Genomic DNA, 19877 nt, shown 5'->3' with positions numbered 1-19877 from the left:
AAACAAAGCAAAATGATGGCTATAACCTGGTGCAATAAGTACTCCATTCTTCCAATGGGTCAGAAAAAAAACCCCAAAAAACAAAAAACAAAACAAACCTTGGCATCATCCTGGTGTGTTTTCCTCAGACCCCACCTGTGATGTATTAGCAAATCCTGTTGGCTCTATATTTAACCAGCGGTCTTCTGAATATATCCGAAATCAGATCACATCTCACCATCTTCACCATTGCCACCATCCTCACTATCATCCAAGCTCCTGTCATCTCCTTCCTGAATGTTCCCATAGCCTCTTACCTGGCCTCCCTTCTTCTGCTCTTACTAACAGCAGCCAGAGTGAAACTGTTTAAAACATAAGTCAGATCATGTGCTCTTCTGCCCCAAACTCTCCAGTGGTGCCCCATGAACTTCAGAGTAAAATCAGAACTTTTAAATGGTCTTCATGTCTCTTCTTGACACAGTCCTCATTACCTGTGTGACCTCATTCTCTACAGTTTTCCCTTCCATCAATCTGCCCCAGATCCAGTGGCATTCTTGCTCCCTCTTGCTTTTCATTTCACTTTCACTTCTTGCTTTCTTACCAGAAACACTTCTGCCTGAGCCTTTGTACTGGTTCTTCCCTCTGTGGGAATATTTTTCTCCCAGACAGCCTCGTGGTTCACTCCCTTACCGCTTTTAAATCTTTGCGTAAATGTCACCATCTCAAGGAGATCAGATTTCAAATTGCAACCTCTACCCTCTACCAGCATCCCTGATCCCCATAACGTCGTTCTCCCTTTTCCTTTTTCATAGCATTAATCACTTGCTAAGGTGCCATAAAACTTACAGTTGACCCTTGAACAACACGGGTTTGAGCTGCAAGGGTCACTTATATGCAGATTCTCTTCCACCTCTGCCACCTCTGAGACAGCAAGACCAACCTCTCTTCCTCCTCCTCCTCAGCCTCCTCAAGATGAAGATGATCCACTTTCACTTAATGAATAGGAAATTTATTTTCTGTTTTTTATGATGTTTTTCGTCATCTAGTCAATGCTGAATTTTTTTCTCAATGATTTTTAAATAACATTTTCTTTTTTCCAGTTTACTTTTATTGTAAGAATGCATATATAATACATATAACAAACAAAATGTGTGTTAATCAACTGTTTATGTTTTTGGTAAGATCTCTGGTCAACAGTAGGCTATTAGTAGTTAAGTTTTGGGGAAGTCAAAAGTTATACACAGATTTTCAACTGTGTAGGGCCGGGGTTGGTTCCCATAATCCCTGTTGTTCAAGGGCCGACTGTATTATGTTTTTGCCTAGAATGTAAGTCTGGAGGGCTAAGCATTTTATGATGTATCCTTGTTACATCAACACAATACAAACAGGGCCTGATAACTAAGAGACACTCAGTAAATATTTGTTGAATGGGTCTATGAATAGAAGAAGCAAGTACAGGTCACAATGGAGGTATAGAGGAGGGACATTTAACACAGACTGGAGGAGACGACACTTGTGCTAGGGGTTGAAGGAAATGTAGGTGTGAGCCAGGCAAAGAATGGGAGGAAGATGTTTTTCAGGGATCAAGCCCAAATCCATTCATTGGTAGGCCAAGAATTCATTGTCAGTAAATCTTTGGGTCTCCTGTTGAGAAGAACAATGATTGTATTAGTCAGTTCTCATGCTGCTAATAAAGACATACCCAAGTCTGGGTAATTTATAAAGAAAAAGAGGTTTAACGGACTCACAGTTCTACATGGCTGGGGAAGCCTCACAATCATGGTGGAAGGCAAAGGAGGAGAAAGGCACATCTTACACAGTGGCAGGCAAGAGGGTGCTTGTGCAGGGGAACTCCCTTTTATAAAACCATCAGATCTCCTGAGACATATTCATTATCATGAGAACAGCATGGAAAAGACCCACCCCCATGATTCAATTACCTCCCACGACATGTGGGAATTATGGGAGCTACAATTCAAGATGAGATTTGGGTGGGGACACAGCTAAACCATATCAATGATGCTAAATCAACCCATTGGTAACACTCAGAGAAGTAGCTGGATCACTGAGTGTCCATGTGGGTTAAATAAGACTGCCCTTTTCTGTAATGGAAAATATTTGAACCTTAGGGCTTCTCAGAAGGGTTTTGTGAGAGCTTTGCCATCATTCTTACTCAAGCCTTCAGGACAGCCTGCTGAGCTTAAGTTCATGCTCTTTTTCTCTTGGTTTCTCTCCCAATTTTGGTGTGTTTACCTTCATAATTTAAATGTGAGGTTTAGAACAGAGACCATTTGGTCAGGAAATTTGTATTCCTTCTCATTATGCATTTCTTCATGCAGATGAGGGCACAGTGTGATGTTTTTGTTTAAAATAAAATAACATTTTAACTTTTTATGTGGATGTTATGCTCAATTTACACTTTTTCTTTACATAGGTTTTTTTGGGAGAAACTAATGCATCTGGCATTGAAAAAATGTGCATTTTTGTTTTTTTTTAAAAAGAGAATGAAGAAGTTCAGTTTTGAAACAGTTTCTAAATGTTCTTAGTTTTCACAAAAATGTTTGCTTGAATTCTATTGTAATTTTTTATTTTTTCCCCTTTAAACCAACATAGGTAATATCCTTAAGATTAAAACTTCAGAAACTTCAGGAAGATGCAGTTGAGAATGATGATTATGATAAAGGTGAGTTTTAATTTGTTTATTGATTGTTTTGTCATCATGTCCCATTTTTCTTTCCATCTTTACTCGTATCTACCTTTTGAATCCCAAAAGAATTGTACAATCTGTTCCTCTGATCATCTCTACCAGGGAATAGTTGACTCTTTTACAGCATTATTGTTTTGTAGATTTCAAAGTACTTCATGAACATTAATCCTTTGGTTTATAAATATAACCTTATCAATTGTCCAGAAACACTTAGCATACTCACACAATAAAAATTATATTATCTTGCCACCTGTCTGCCCATGGTGTGATGTATCTATAATCCACTTGTTCATAAAAAATATTTGTCTGACACCTATGATATGCTAGGTAATATGGGAGACAATAGGAAAGTAAGACAGACATGGTATCTGCCCTTGTGATGCCAGTAAACGTAAGCCTTCATGGGGCTTTCTGACTTCATAATTTCCAGAACCAGAGATAGGAAATGAGGTGAATTTGAGAAATGTCAGACTGTGCCAAAGGGGGTCACATGCATCAAATTTCCACATACATGTCCTAAAATACCCAAGAGAAAAAGAAGTTACAACATCAGACCAGAGATAGAGGGACTGATCTGAGGCCAGGAAAACAAACAAACAAACAAAAAAAACAATTAAAATGAGGCACCAAAATAGAAGTTGGGCTGCAAGCAGATGAGGGCTGACATGGGGGTTGAATGGGCACAGGGTAGACTGAGTCAAAGGAAAGCTTTCAGGTATGGTTGTCCTGGGAACAATTCTGAAAACTTTAGATGCTCATTGCAAGATCTCACACCCATTTCTGCTGGGCGTGGGAAAGAGAAAGGGCTGAAAATGACATGTAGATTCCCCTAGGCACCTACTAACTTGATAGATACTCCTGCTATTGAGCAAGTTAGGACACCCAGGATTGGTATGGAAATGGAATGTAGGTTTAAGGATTCTTCTGGAAGCTGGTTAGCTTTAAGGCATGGGTCTTCAGCCTTTAGCCCATGTGACATTCTCATTGTATGTGTCATAGACTGTTGGAATTAGGGCACTATGGGAATAAGATAAGTGATTTCCAAAAGGAGGTAGAAAATCCTGTTCTAGGAAATGCTGTTGCATGTTCTCATTACCTATCCATTGCAGTTGGGTTTAGAAAGTCACGGGGCATGGGAGGAAGGGAGAAAAGACTGGAGACAGAGGAGGGACTCTTGACATTCTCCCAGTCCTCCTTCTACAGGCCACTTGATTTCATAATAACACTGGGTGGAGGATGAGGTGCCTGAGAGAGGAGGCAAGTCGGAGGCAGGGGAAGGCACCCCTCAAGCCCAGCGTCAGTGGCTTCAGCCCGGGCACAGCTGTAGGCAGGGAGAAAATGAGCTATTCCTGGGCCAGGGCTCACCCGCTGGGTTTCATCTATGAGAGATAATTACATCTAGCTTTGAAGCTGCCCACTATTGCACAGATTTATTTTTTTTACCATGAGTTGAGTCCTGGACTCTCTACCTTTAATGACACTGTAACACATAAAGCTTACAATGCAGTGAAAAAGTAGGCCAATCAGGCCCTAGTTTGTCCCCTGCTCCTGCTTAGGACCTGGTGAACTTTCTAGACTTGGTTCTCTCAATGGCTTCATTAAATGGAGACCTCACTTCTTTAATCTTTTCTCCAAACATTCTGCAACACCTAAGGGAATGGGGTTTGAGAGGATACACCTCATCAGGGAAGCTCAAAGAATACAGGCATCTTTTTTAGTGTTTCTGCCTTTTTCCGTTCTTGTTGGTACCTCACTACTTACTACATCAGAAGTTTCAGGGTGGGCTCAGCATTCTGTGTTTTCCCAAGCCTTCCTGGTGACTGGGGTGTGTCCTGAGGCTTGAGGAAACACTGGTGCAGAGTTTATGCTAGTGAGAACTAGGCCTGGGGGGCAGCAGCCAGCCGAGCCCTGGAAGAGGGGTTGAGTCTATGCGCTGTGTCCTTCCTGATCCACCAGAAATTTGTGCAGCAGACAAGCATCCTGGTAGGCACAGGACACACGATTTACATGCCACTCCCCTTGTCTTCTTCCCAATCCCACAGACCCGATTCAGTGCGTTGAGAGGTAAATGTTCTTGTGGAATATGCACAATGCCTTGCATATAGGAGGCAGGCCCTCAGTAAATGTGGTGTGAGGGAATTAATTAATAAATGACTTGCCCTCTGAATGCATGGAGGCTATGGATGGCAAGCTAGAGTGAACGAGGGGAAAGCACTCTTGCCACCTGAAGGTGGGCTTAGTTCTCAGCTCATCTGCAGTGCCCAGGATGGGGGGTGGGAGTGGGTGAAGGGGAAGATCTTTGCATAGAAATTGGCTTATGTGAAAAATATCTATTAAGTATCCATCGTATATAACAGCACTTCTCAGACTTTAATGTACTGTGAATAACCTGGGTTGGTAATGGATTAAAATGCAGATTCTGGGCCGGGTGCGGTGGCTCATGCCTGTAATCCCAGCACTTTGGGAGTCCGAGGCGGGTGGATCACGAGGTCAGGAGATCGAGACCATCCTGGCTAACGCAGTGAAACCCCGTCTCTACTAAAAATACAAAAACAAAATTAGCCGGGCGTGGTGGCAGGCGCCTGTAGTCCCAGCTACTCAGGAGGCTGAGGCAGGAGAATGGCGTGAACCCAGGGGGCGGAGCTTGCAGTGAGCCGAGATGGCGCCACTGCACTCCAAACTGGGCGACAGAGCGAGACTCCGTCTCAAAAAAAAAAAAAAAAAAAAAGCAGATTCTGATTAAGTAGGACTGGGGTGGGGTGGGAGACTCCATTTCTAATGATCTCCCAAATGATGCGCATACTGCGAGCCTGTGAGCCACACTTAGAGTAATAATGGCATATAAGAAATCACAACGCCGTGTTTAAGGCATGCTGAATGCCGTCCTCAAGATCTGCATCTCAAGGAATATGCAGTCCAGGAGGGGAAACTGGATAATACACAGTAAGAATAATAAAGCTATACATAATATGTCCCTTAAAATACAGACAGACCAAGGCGGGTGGATCATGAGGTCAGGAGTTTGAGACCAGCCTGGCCAACATAGTGAAACCCCGTCTCTACTAAAAATACAAAAAATTAGCCGGGCGTGGTAACAGGCGCCTGTAATCCCAGCTACTCGGGAGGCTGAGGCAGGAGAATCGCTTGAACCCGGGAGGCGGAGGTTGCAGTGAGCAGAGATTGCACCATTGCACTCCAGCCTGGGCAACAGTGGGAGCGAGACTTCATCTCAAAAAAAAAAAAAAAAAAAAAATCATAAAAAAAAAAATAAAGGCAGACAAAGACAGTCCCAAAAAGGGACAAATGACTTCTGCCAGAGATCTTGGGGTGGGTGAAGAATCAAAGTAGTGGAGGAGGAGGCAGTTTAGATGGGTCCTGAAGGATGGGTTTGATGCAACAGATGGGGGATTCCGGCAAAGAGAAGAGGGAGAAAGGGCACTGTTACCATGAGCCACCATCCCAAAATTGGGCTTGAAAGGAGACTTGCGGCTGACTATGGTTTGAAATGGATCACAAAAGGGCTCAGTACTTGGACTTGTCAGTGATCGGTAAATTATTTTAAATTGATCACTAAGTCATTAGGAAAGTTTGGAAGACATAAAGGTAGTGAATTTGTTATGAGATTTGTTCAAATAAGATTTGAATACAATTTCTTCTCTCATATAGTTTATTGAGGGTAACTATTAAACATTTTAAGAATTGTTGAGTTTTTTTTCATAGTTTTTACTTGAATTTGCTCCTTTTTCTCTGTTAGGAGCAGCTGTGCAGCCCTGCTCTGTCTCAGGGGAAGGGGTCTGCCGGAATCTGAGAGGTTTGCCAGAAGAAATGAGAGGGTGACCTTATCTCCCTTGGTTTTTGCTGCTTTTTTCTTTTGCTCTTTCTTTCTTTCTTTCTAGTTTCACTCATAAAAATGACTTTGTGTTCCAAAGAAAGAAGCAGTTGGCACAGAGTAGAGAGTTCCATGTTTTATCTCATCAAAGTGCTGGCAAATTTCCCCAGTAATGCCTTGTGGGAAAACCTTCTCAGGCTCTAATTACATGTCTCCATCACTAGGGAAGTAAAGTTAATATTTCCTTATATTCTTGCATAAGATGGGAGGGCTTGGGAGAAAAAGAATAAGGCTTTTCATTAATAGCATTTACATAGCGTCCTTCTCCAAGAGGATTAATTAGATTCATTGCATTAATGTCTATCCCGTGCTTATGGTCAGGTGAGGGGCAAGTTTGAGACCTCAGAGTCCTGCAGAGAGAGGAACTGTGGTCAGTACTGGAGATAAGGATTCCAGCTCTGACATGGGTGGGGCAGAGAAAAGGTGGGCGAGGGCAACAAGTTTCTATGTGGTTACTGTTCTAGTTGTTCCTGCACCTGTTTGTGCTCCATAATATCCCCCTGGCTGCTCGTGTCCCATGTCCACCAGTGACCATGCTCACTTCTACTTCCGATGTGAGCAAGGAGAGATTGTGAAAAGGAAGGAACACAATTTTGGGAACTCAGCATTTCAGTGACTTATATCAATGTGACATATAGAGCAGCTGGCTTAGAATTTCTGCTTGTTTAGAATTTCCTTCTTGGAGTAAAAGTAGCCAGCATCGTATTACTTTCTCTATCCTTTGTCTCAACTCATATCCATTATGACACAACTCTAGTATAATAAACATTTATATACAATGACAGACATTGAAAGAAAAATGATGGCGGCAGAGGCCAAGCATAAAAACACTCTAGGGTGAGACCAGCTTTTGTCTAAATTACCATAATGTCCCTTTGTCTGAATTATGTCTTGAGCAAGATTTCTCTATCCTCAGTTTCTCGTCAGTGATGGTGTGCAAATTACCCAACCAGATACCCCTTTCCTTCACAGGGAACCTGCCTTACACCTCCCATAGGGTTTGGTGTCTCAGTGGCTTCCAGGAGCCTGGCAGTTAGAACCAGAATCCCTACCACAGAAGCGTTGATGTGACTGAACACAGCACAACCCCAAAAATTTCCTTTTCCCTGCGTTTCATTCCAGTCTAGAAAGAAGAAAACGAGATTGAATAGAATCGGCCATTCTTATATCCTCAGGACTGCCAGAATCAATGGGATGTGGATGCCATCTGGGGGCCCATGGAACATAAATGCTTTTCTTGGCAGCCTGTGTCATTTTGCTTTCTGACTTAAAAAGTGGACGGCAATTGAAATCTGCTCAGAGAGACAGGTCCAGCAAAACTGTCACTTTATAATGTCTGCACAGAAAAAAAGCAAACATGACCACCGGTGCAATTTCCACCTGCAGCTCCCTTGAACAAGGCACTTCTCTCCCTGCCTGCACACCAGGACTTTGGAGTGTTCTTGTCTGTGCTCTATAGAGCTTTCCCTTCCTTTGCTGTGAGATCTGTTGTGATATCACCTTGTCCTGGTATACTAACAAAATCTGTTGATTAAAACCCAAATCAACAGCACAAATCTCAAGTACGTGTCATGAGACTCACTACATCCTTAGCACCTACGAAAAATGCCAACACTTAGAACTGCAAATACAAATGGGAAATGCTCAAAGTCACCATTGGCTATGATCTCTGCCCTTAATTTACAGAATTGTAAATTCTCCTGCAAACAAGAAAAGAAGCCAAGATAGTGCAACCAAGTAAAAGAAATGCATTTTATGTTTCCTCTTTTTATGATATGTTTGTTTTATTAGATAGCTGCTGCTCTGGTGCCAATCATAACATCAAAAGACACAATCCTGAATGCCATCATCCTGAATGTTGAAATCTCCCAAAATTAAATCCCTAAAACCCCAAATTCCTAAAGTCTAAATCCCTAAAGTCTAAAATCCCTAACATCTGCAATCCTGAAAAATCACAATCCTGAAAGATTAAAATCCCACATGCTGGAATTCTGCAAACCAAATGTGGGGAAAGGATTTAGTGAGTTTTCAGTTGCGTCATGTTAGTTACATCATGGTAGGTGGAACTATTACCTTTTTATTGTCTTTATTTGGAAATTAGGTATGGTTTAAGAAGATGCATATAGGTGCCAAGCTGACAAGGGGTGGACTTGTGGACTTAATTTTAAGTGTCAACTTGATTGGATTAAGGAATACCTTGAAACCTGGTAAAGCATTATTTTGGGTGTTTCTTTGAGGGTATTTCCGCAGAGATTAGTGTGAGTCTGCGTGGACTAGGTAGAGAAGATCTGTGTTTAATGTTGGCGGGCACCATCCAATTGTCAAGGGCCCAGAGAAAACAAATGTAGAAGGCAAATTGGTCTCTCTCTGAGAAATGAGACAGACTTTTTCCTGACTCCATGGACATCAGAAATTTGACTGCATGAAAGTGCATTATAACAACGTTGACTTTGTGTGTAAGCCCCGTGCGTATACATAACAATGTTGGGATTTCTCAATAGATGAAGAGATGTTTGGACATCGGCATTTGTGAAAAATAAAATTTCTTGAGATCTCCGCTCTCTGGGTGGCTGCATACGACCCCCTTTGCAGGTCTGTTCCATGGTGGGCGCATTCCCATTCGTTGCCTGATTACATCACGTGATTACTGTGGGAAGAATTGTCACTATCATTGGTTTTCAATCGAGGTCATGGACGCTGCTGAGAGGGAGGACCAGCTGTGTGCTCTGGCCACTCTGCCAATTTGTCTCCCATCCCTACTGGGTCTAGAGCATTTTGTATCCCACTGTGGAAGACTGAGCTTTGTAGACAGTTGAGGACAAAACTTAGCTAGGAAGTTTCTGACTTCTGGAAGCTCTTACTTACATGACAGTGAGGAAAGGAACAGATGAGCGCTCTACACTGGGAGGTAGCAGGAAAATTTTCCACAATTTTATCTAAAAAATTCGTCTATTTTTATCTAAAAAACAAATGCTAATTAGGAAATTAGCTCTTGTGTTAATCTTCAGCATTGTTCTCAGAAGAGCATAAGCTTGTATATCTGCTTCCTCTTACTTTAAGTAAAAACTTAAAAATTGGGAGATGGGCTATACATTAAGACAAAAATACCATAGGAAGAGAATATGAACAAAATGTCATTTATTTAGTTTGGTTGCATTGTCTTAGCTTCTCTTCCCGTTTACAGGAGAATTTACAATTCTGTAAGTTAAAGGTAGAGATCATAGCCAATAGTGACTTTGTGCATTGCCCATTTGTGTTTGCAGGTCTGAGTGTTGGCATTTTTCATGGGTTCTAAGGGTGCATGCAGTGAGTCAAGTGACACCTACTTGAGATTTTAGCTTTGTGCACAGATGCGAAAGCTTATTGGTATCTGATGTGCTTCCCTCTCATTCACAGCATAAAATGTGATTTCACGGTGATGCCTTTTCTCCTTGGCTTTGCATCTGGGTACACGCTTGGCTCTTTCTTAGGTCTCGGTAGGATTTCTTGGAACCCCTGCAGCTCTGGAGGTAGAAGCATAGTGGCATGAACATTCCTTCCTAACTGCCATGTCGTGGTGTGTTTCTGTCTGGGAATGGGACCACGCTGCTTTGCCTTCCCTGCCTATGAGGACATCAGTCTGTCCTATAAGGATCACGTGGAATGTTGTCATGGTGCATTATTCATGATAAACTCTGACAGCTTCAAGGTTAGATGTGCTGCTGAATACAAAACACCAAGCCAAGCCAAACGAATTTTTTTTCTCTCCTCTATGTCCTCTCCCTAAGTGGTTCTTAGTTGAAACTTGTACATGATTTCCTACTAGCTGAGCTGTAGCAGGAAGTTGTGCCAACAGTGGACACATCTTACTCACGTTTTATGCATCTGCCTATGAGAATCTGTAAGAGACACAAGCTGTTCATGTTGTAGAGTCCGGTTGATGAAGCAGAATGTGGTTCAGGAAGTCTGTCTTGCACTTAGAAGACTGATTTTGAAGCTGCTCTCATAGGTTTTCTGTGCTTCTTCTGCCCTCTTAGAGTGGCTAAGAGGCTGCCTGGGATCCCAGGTAGGTCTTGGACCTAAGACCTCAGCTGCTTCATAGAAGGTGGTCAGACAGGATGAGGCAGTGACTTCGATCATCTGGAGGCTCACACCTGTAATCCTAGCACTTTGAAAGGCTAAGGCAGGAGAATTGCTTGAGCCCAGGAGTTTGAGACCAGCCTCAGCAACACTGTGAGGTCCCATCTCTACAAAAAAATGGCAAAAACAATTAGCCAAGCACAATGTCGTGCACTTGTGTTCCCAGCTACTCGGAAGGTGGAGGTGGGAACACTGTTTTAGCCTGGGAGGCCGAGGCTGCAGTGAGCTATGATTGTGCCACTGCACTGCACTCCTGCCTGGGTACAGAGCAAGACCCTGTCTCAAAAACAAAAACAAACAAACAAACAAACAACTCAATAGAAATGAAAGGGATGTGCTAATGATGAGATGCAAACCCCCAAATTGACATGTACCTTCCCATTACAACAATTTTAGGTCCAAACTATGCATTTGGTGCAAATGGTTGATTTATCCTTAACAGGAAGGGTGTCTTAGTCTGCTTGGACTGCCATGGCAAAGTACTACCGACTGTGTGGCTTAAACAGTAGAAACTTATTGTCTCACTGCTGTGGAGGTTGGAATTCTATGTCAAGTTGTCAGTAGGGTTGGTCTCTTCTGAGGCCTGTCTCTTTGGCTTGTAGACAGCTATTTTCTCCTTGTGTCTTCACACAGTCTTCCCTCTGTATGCATTGGTGCCTTAATCTCTTTTTATAAGGACACCAGTCATATTGGAATAGGATGCATCCTTGTGACCTCATTGAAACTGAATGGACCTCTTTAAAGGTCCGGTCTCCAAATACAATTAAATTCTGAGGTCCTGGGGGTTAGAACTCCAACATATGAATGTTACAGGGGGATATAATTTAGCCCAAAACAGGAAGCCTAAAGGGCTCAGGACAGAGCTAAATACTAAACACATTCAGGTATTTCCACAAAATTTGAATAATTTAGTTTGACTATCTGTGGTCATTGTGGTCATATGTAGACATTTGATTGAAACTTTTTTTTTTTTTAAAAAGCAGACTTTTTGACACAAGTAAGTTGATTCTTCCCACAAGTGAACTTAGCTGTTTTTCACATTTTGTTTTATCGCAGAGCCTGGCTCTTAGGCCAGTATATCATGGTATCCCTTCACACAAACAACTATCTACTGAATATCTGCCAGATTTACCATGCCATGGTGGACAAACTATGCATAAAAAAATAGCCCACCATCAAGGAGTATACAGCCTAGTTGGAATAAAACATAAATAGTACAAATATGTGAAACTTCAGCTACCATTAGAATTGATTTTTTTTTTAGAATTGATGTTTATTTTTGTATGAGGACATATTTCTTTTTTTTTTTTTTTTTGAGACAGAGTCTTGCTCTGTCGCCCAGGCTGGAGTACGGTGGCGTGATCTTGGCTCACTGCAAGCTCCGCCCCCAGGGTTCATGCCACTCTCCTGCCTCAGCCTCCCAAGTAGCTGGGACTACAGGTGCATGCTGCCACACCTGGCTAATTTTTTTTTTTTTTGTATTTTTAGTAGAGACGGGGTTTCACCGTGTTAGCCAGGATAGTCTCAATCTCCTGACCTCATGATCCACCCACCTTGGCTTCCCAAAGTGCTGAGATTACAGGCGTGAGCCACCACACCCGGCCATGAGGACATATTTCAATAGGCAGAGACACAAATTAACCTCGTACCAGCTGAAAAGAAGACTTATTATTTGGTGTGACCATAGGTGGCAAGAGTGATCAGAACTAACAGGTTCTTCACTTTTTTCTCTGTATTGTGGCTTATTCTTTCAAACCCCTTGTTTTAGTTATTTATTGCTGCATGTGGTAGGCTGAATGATACCCACCCCTCCCCAAAGATATCCACATCCTACTCCTTGCAACGTATAAATGTTACCATATTTGGAAAAGGGGCCCTGCAGATGTGATTGAATTAGAGACCTTGATGAGGACATCATCCCAGATTATCTGAGGTGGGTCCTATATGACATCAGATCATGTCTGAGAGACGCAGTGGGAGATTGGACCAATTGAAGAGGAGGTGGTGATGTGACCACAGAGGCAGGGATTGGAGTGGTAGCTCCAAGCTAAGGAATTCCAGCAGCCACTGGAAGCTGGAAGAGACAAGGACAGGATTTTCCCCAAGAATGTTGGGAGGGAATACAGTCTGTCAATACCTTGATTTTAGCTCAGTAAAACTGATTTCAGACTTCTGGCTTCTAAAACTATGAGAGAATAAATTTATGTTGTTTTAAGCCTGTAAGTTTGTGGTAATTAGTTATAGCAGCCACATCCAATTTATATACGGCATAACCACCAAAAAACTTAAAACAGTGTCAAAGAGTTACGTTAGCAAAATGGTAGAGTTTGCCCCTCCAACTTTGTTTCCCCACAGAAACATCAAAAAACAAACAGAAACCATTAGAACAAACATGATCAGAACTCTGGAAAATAGGCAAAAGTTTAAGCAACCAAGCAAACACTGAATAAAGAAAAAGGCCACTTGAAAATGGTGGGAAACTTTGTAGCACTTTTATTTGCTCTTGTCCCAGCCTTCTCTCTAGCAAGACAGTTCTCTTGATGATGACAGCCTTCATTCCCAGTGTAGGACCCTGGTCCCTGATTACAGAGGGACTAGAGAAGACCTTACTTATTGTGGATGTCTGTTCTAACCTGTCTGGGGGCTACCTTAAGTACTGACATAGGCATATATCTCTGCTTAGCCTAACTTAGAACATAGGCTGGAAAAATGGCAGGCATTGCTTGCAAATGCTCAAAGTGAGCTAACAAACTGCAAAAACCTGGGGCAAAAGATTACTGGTTGAGGTGTACAATAGACCATCTAAAATCCAGGTGCAAAAGCTGGAAGAGATTCTGTGGGAAATTAGGACATTCAAAAGCACCATGTATACAGGAAAATGTAGAAATCCATGCATATACTTGGGGCAAGATGCATGCTCAGAAAAGAGGAGAGAAGACCCTAAGCTTTCATTTCAGGCTGATCCTTGAGTTAAGTGTAAGGTTGGGTAAGTATTGTAGGAGTTCCCCAGCACAGAGCCAATCTGCAAAGACTGGGAAAGGAAGTTTGGAAAAGTATCTACAAATGGACTATTATAGCCATCAAAAATAAAAAACAGCAAACCCTGGGGAAGGGTGAGAGTCCAATAGCCAGAGTTTACATTATAATATTTAAGTGCCCGATGTTCAACAAAATATCACAAGGCATACAAAGAAACGAGAACACATGGCCCATTCAAAGAGGCAAAATAAGTGGACAGAAACTATCCCTGAGAAAGCCCAGCCATCAAATTTATTAGACAAATACTTTAAAATGATTGTCTTAATGATGTCCGAAGAACTAAAAGAAAACATGGACAAAGAACTAAAGGAAATCAGAAAAACAGTGTATGAACAAAATGAGAAATAAAGTGATAGAAATTATAAAAATTGATCAAACAGAAATTCTGAAGCTGGAAACTGAAAGCTGAAATGAAGAATTTACTAGAGGGTTAGACAGAAGATTTGAGCAGGCAGAAGAAAGAATCAGTGGACTTGAAGATACTACAATGGAAATTATTGAGTTAAAAGAGCAGAACGCAAAAGTAATGAAAAGAAGTAAAGAGAACTGAAGGGACCTCTAGGACATCATGAAGCAGATATATGTATATATATATATATATATAGGAGAGATATATATATATAGGAGATATATATATATATAGGAGATATATACATATATAGGAGATATATATATAGGAGATATATATATATATAGGAGATATATACATATATAGGAGATATATATATAGGAGATATATATATAGGAGATATACATATATAGGAGATATATATAGGAGATATACATATATAGGAGATATATATATAGGAGATATATATATATATAGGAGATATATATATAGGAGATATATATATAGGAGATATATACATATATAGGAGATATATATATAGGAGATATATATATAGGAGATATATATATATAGGAGATATATATATATAGGAGATATATATATAGGAGATATATACATATATAGGAGATATATATATAGGAGATATATATATAGGAGATATATATATATAGGAGATATATATATATAGGAGATATATATATATCTGCTTTCACTGTTGTTATTCAACATTGCACTACAAGTTATAGTCAGAGCAAAATAGATAAAAGGCATCATAATGGAAGGGAACAAGTAAAATTATCTCTATTTGCGATTGACATTATCCTATATGTAGAAAATCTTAAAGAATCCACAAGAAAGCTGCTAGAGCTAATGAACAAATTCTATAACGTTTTAGGTGTGAAAGTCAGTCATGTTTTTATCTACCTGGAATGAGCAATCCCAAATGGAAAATAAGAAATAATTCTATTTATAATAGCATTTAAAATAGTAAAATACTTGGAAATAAATATAACCAAAGAAGTGAAAGACTTTTACATTAAAACATGTAAAATAGATTTTACCTTGAAACATGTAAATAGAGTTTACACTGAAAAATGGAAAATAGCCCAGAAATACACCCATATATCTGTGGCCAGTTGATTTTTGACAAGGGGTGCCATGTCCATTCAATGGGAGAAAATAGTTCTTTCAACAGATGGTGCTGGGGCAACTGGATTTTCACATCCAAAGAATAAAGTTGGACTCTTGTCTCACACCTTAAACAAAGTTTAACTCCAAACTGTGCAATGATTATGGATAAAAGTTTGGTGGTTCTTCAAAAAGAGAAACATAGAATCACCATATGATTCAGCAATTCTACTCACAGATATGTATGAAACAGAGACAGAGAGAAAGAGACAGATAGAGAGATAGAGATGGGGGAGAGAGACAGAAAGAGAGAAGAGAGAGAAACAGAGAGAGAGGAGAGAGAGAGAAAGAGATAGAGAAAGAGACAAGGAGAGACAGGCAGAGAAGAGAGACAGAAAGAGAGAGATAGGGATTGAGAGAGAGAGAAAGATATAGGGAGAGAGAGAGAGACAGAAGGAGATGGAGGAGTCTCTTTCACACACATGCACATACACAGTATGCTGGAGGAAGCTCTATCGTCTTTTATGAATCTATCTTAAGAAATTATGTTGTTACTTCCACCACATGGATTCATTTGAAACAAGTCATCAAAGTTGTCCCATCTTCAAGGGGAGAAGAATTAGACCATTTTTTTTGATGGAAGAATGTCAAAGAACTTGTGGGCATATTTTAAAATGATCACACCACTTTATTCCATGTGGCAATTGAAGACTTTTGAATTAACAACACACGACTAGAGAAGAAAAAGAGACTTCCCCTCTTGGATTCAGTATGAAAACCTTCAGGAAAGGATTGGGTTAGGTGCTGACTCCTTGGACCAATGACCAGAGCCAAAGGGATGAGGTACTGTAATTAGCCAAGCCTGGCTACCTGTCTGTCTCTGTGATGAGGTGGGTACATCTGTTAGGAGAAGATGGGGGAACTGGTGCAGTGCAGATAAAAATAGTAGCTAGTATGCTTATTGCCTAGTGAAACATGCACACACGAAGCAATTAGGAATGATTGAGAGCAGCATATGAATTTAAAAATGAGGGATGTTAAAAATGCATAAAGAAGATTAAAATGAAAACACTCCTTACAGAGTTCATTCATTTGGTCAATACAGTCATTTCCATCCCAAAACCTGGTCTTACATGTTAGCTTGAAGGTGCCTCTTGCAACAGATTTTCCAGAGACTTTTGTCTGATCTTTACTGGGGAGCAAAGTAACCTTTGATTGTCTCTGACTGTGGCTGTCTTTCTGGGAACTTTATGTGCTGGGCTCAGGAAAAGTTCAACCCGTCAATAGGTTATCACATATATATACTCTGGGACTGATTGGACCACATTTTCTCACTGAATTGACTGATTGATGAATTCAGTTGGCAGAATTAACTCTTCTATGTCTACATGAAGTGCCATTTAGAAATAATCAACTCTTAATCAGCCTGGGATAGTCAGTACTAAAAGCACCTTCATGAGCTGTGAAAAATTTAATGCATTTATTTACATATTTAGTTTTAAATTTTAGTATATTGTTAGTTGAGGTATAGTTTCCAAACAAAGAGCCGTGAAATGTTTAGTAACTGTCTCTGTACCTCTGGATGAGGACAGCTCAGCCGGGAATGGAGGGGGACTGGGTGAGGAGACCAGAATGTCAGTGTGGCCACGCAGCACACTTTTGTTTTGTCTTCTGTCCTTGAGCGCTGGCTTGTTCCTGGATAAACTAGGCATAATAATACCTATCCTGCTGTGTGGGTGGAAGGTTAAATGTGATAATGATGTGTGTGAGATGCCTGCACAGTGCCTGGAGGTATTGAAGAATTATTTGCTGCCTTTTCTTTTTCTACCTACCACTTACCCGCTACCCCCGGGTGCTACATGTTAGAAAACACTGTGTAAAGTGTGGATGCTTCTGAAAAATCTCCCTGCCAGCAGTTAGTGCCAATAGCATGCAGAAAATAAGATGGAATGATTTGGCTTCTTTTCTGTTTGGCAATAAGAAGCTTATTTGCACATAGCCTGATTTCTTTCAATCTGCAAAAAAAAAAAAAAAAAAAAAATTGGAAATGAAGTAAAGCAATATATATTAAAACATGCAAATTATAAAGAAGCATTTAAAGCTTGACTACTCTTCACATCGTCGTATGGCAAACTATTTTTTTTTTATCTGCAGTCTAAATTTCATGACCTAGAATCTCTCGTTTTCTGCCTGATGCTTTGTTGCATGACATTGGATGACATTGAGAAAATGAAATTGAAACCCTGCTTGGGCTTTGAAAGAACTGGCAATCCTGCTTTTGAGAGTGGAAGGAAAAAAAATGGAAAGGGAAGGAGGAAAATGGGACATACATGGAATACTAAAGACAAGACTGAAGAAAGAGAGGTTGAAAGCTCTCTCTCTTCTGATTATGTTTCTGTGGGTCTCTACTGTTTTGTGGCCTTCACCCTCATGGGCAGAGAAGGCTAAGGTGTAATTCTCAGGTAACCATTTAATCTTTCCATTTAAAATGGTCATTTACACACCTGGAGTCCATTTCCTTTGCATAATGGCAACGAGATGGCGCCTGTGCTCCTTTGTGGAACTCCTTGCTCTGGGTGATGGACTGGACAGCTAATTTGTTTTTATAAAGTGTCTGGGCACTTAATTAAATCTTGCATCCTGTCTAATAAAAAATCAATATCAAATCCACTACCAACACGTTCTGGATGGCAGAGAGGCATGCCAGAAGAAAATCTTGAGTGGCGGTTCCTTCCAGATTTAGCAAGCTCTGCAGCTTGTGTTTGGCTGTTCTCTCATCCTGTTGCTTGGCCCAGCTCCTATTCCTAAGTCAACGAGGGCTTCAAAGCATGGTGTGAATGCATCAGCTGCTCTAGAGGTCCTGTCTTTGGGAGATGAATTGTGGCCCATTAAAAAAAAGTTCTCTAGGGAAATGTGAATAAGTTTCCTGCAAGTCTCAGAAATAAAAACCTTTATGGTATATAAATATTTGAAGGTTAACAAGGTCTTCAGTTGGAGGGAGGCAGGCCCTTGGCAGAACCAAAGGGCATCTCACGAGTGGGTAGAAAGTTATAGGAGGGATTGTTCTTTTCTGCTTTGGTGTTGGTAGTGGTAGCTGGGGGTCTCTAGGCTGATTGTGTATGATCTGGAGTCTGGAGCCTTGCTACAGTTTGAACTGGTCAGAAAAGCCAAGGCCCGCCTCCCTCTGCTGACTCTGTCTCACTGAGCCATAGGCGTGGGGTCCTGCATTGGCCATTTCAGTTTTGCTTGTTGATGAGGAAAGGTAGATCAAGTGGGTCAAGGTGGCAAGGGTCATGTATTCAGAGTAGGGACTGAGTGGAGTTGGAAAATAAGCAGCAGTGAAGAAGAGAGATCACTCCAGCAATCTTCTCACTGCCAAAAGTCTCCAGGTCCCATAGACTGAGCACCATTCAATAATTCTATGTGTTGTATGAACGCATCAGACAATTCCACAACCTCCTTACTTCATTTGCCTGCTTGTCATAGTGTGAGAATTGCTTTCATTGTCCATTTGTTTCTTGACAGTCAAATCTCTTCATTAATAAGAAAAAGACTTGAATTCATGGCACCATTTTATTTTCCAATACTATTGTATAGAATGTCCAAACTAAGATCTAAAGACTATCTTTTTCCCACCATCCCTCTAGAAGTTCCTGATCTTTGTTATATCTCAGCCCAGCTCCTCTTGCCATATCCCCTATTACAATGAATGGCAAGTCAAGCAGAAAAAAGCCTGTGGGTCATTGTGGACTTTCAGCTCTCCCGGGACATGAGCCACTACACCTTTTCGATTTTATCTCTTAAGTATCTCTTCCTTCTGTCCTTTGATCTCATAAGTGTTGTGTGGACACACGCACTCGCCTCTTAATGGGTCCTTGGTTTCTATTTTCATCCCCCTCCAAAGCATCCTTCGATCATCCTTCAATCCTTTTCCAATCATCCTTCATGTTGTAACCAGTCTTCTTTCTAAAACTCATTTACAATTGCTTTTCTACTTCATCTCTCTGCGTGACTAATGTCACTATCAGGACAAATGTTAAATATGGCCTGCCATAACCAGCTTCTTGCCCTGGCCCTTGCTTAGCTTTCTAACTTCATTTCTTGCCATTCCTTCCCCACTTCAAGCAACTTTCTCTCTTTTTTTTTTTTTTTGAGTTGCAGTTTTGCTCTTGTTGCCCAGGCTGGAGTGCAATGGTGCAATCTTGGCTCACCACAAACTCCGTCTCCCGGGTTCAAGCGATTATCCTGCCTCAGCCTCCCGAGTAGCTGGGATTACAGGCATGCGCCACCACACCCGGCAAATTTTCTATTTTTAGTAGAGACGGGGTTTCTCCATGTTGGCCAGGCTGGTCTCGAACTCCTGACCTCAGGTGATCTGCCCGCCTCGGCCTCCCAAAGGGCTGAGATTACTGGCATGAGCCACCGCGCCCGGCCGCAACTTTCTCTTTAGTCCCTTGGTAGTTCCCGAAGGCATACTGCCTTGTCCACTGTTTAGTACCTCTGCCTGCACTTACCACCTCCTTCTCCTACTAGGTCATCCAGACTTGGTTTCTGGTTGGTCATGGTGTGGCTCATGCCACAATCCTAGCTTTTTAGAAGGCTGAGGTGGAAGGACTTGAGGCCAGGAGTTGTAGACCAGCCTGGGCAAATAGCAGGACCCCATGTCT

General features: G+C 41.2%; 1 protein-coding gene across 11 annotated transcripts in view; it reads left to right on the top strand.

Annotated features, from left to right (window-relative positions):
• DISC1 (DISC1 scaffold protein) overlaps nucleotides 1-19877 on the top strand; it is a 414923-nt gene that overhangs the window by 72911 nt on the left and 322135 nt on the right. For 10 of the 11 annotated variants that reach the window (XM_001151459.7, XM_054660130.2, XM_009441659.4 and 7 more), the window contains exon 3: nucleotides 2593-2662. The exons of the other annotated variant lie outside the window; for it this stretch is intronic. In XM_001151459.7, coding sequence (XP_001151459.4) covers nucleotides 2593-2662 — 70 coding nt within the window. The remainder of the gene's footprint in view (nucleotides 1-2592; nucleotides 2663-19877) is intronic. 11 annotated transcript variants of the gene reach the window in all.

This window comes from Pan troglodytes, chromosome 1, assembly GCF_028858775.2.
Source record: "Pan troglodytes isolate AG18354 chromosome 1, NHGRI_mPanTro3-v2.0_pri, whole genome shotgun sequence".
Taxonomy (NCBI): Eukaryota; Metazoa; Chordata; class Mammalia; order Primates; family Hominidae; genus Pan; species Pan troglodytes.
Note: the sequence above shows the minus strand (reverse complement) of the source record. Positions and strands in the feature narration are given on the sequence as shown.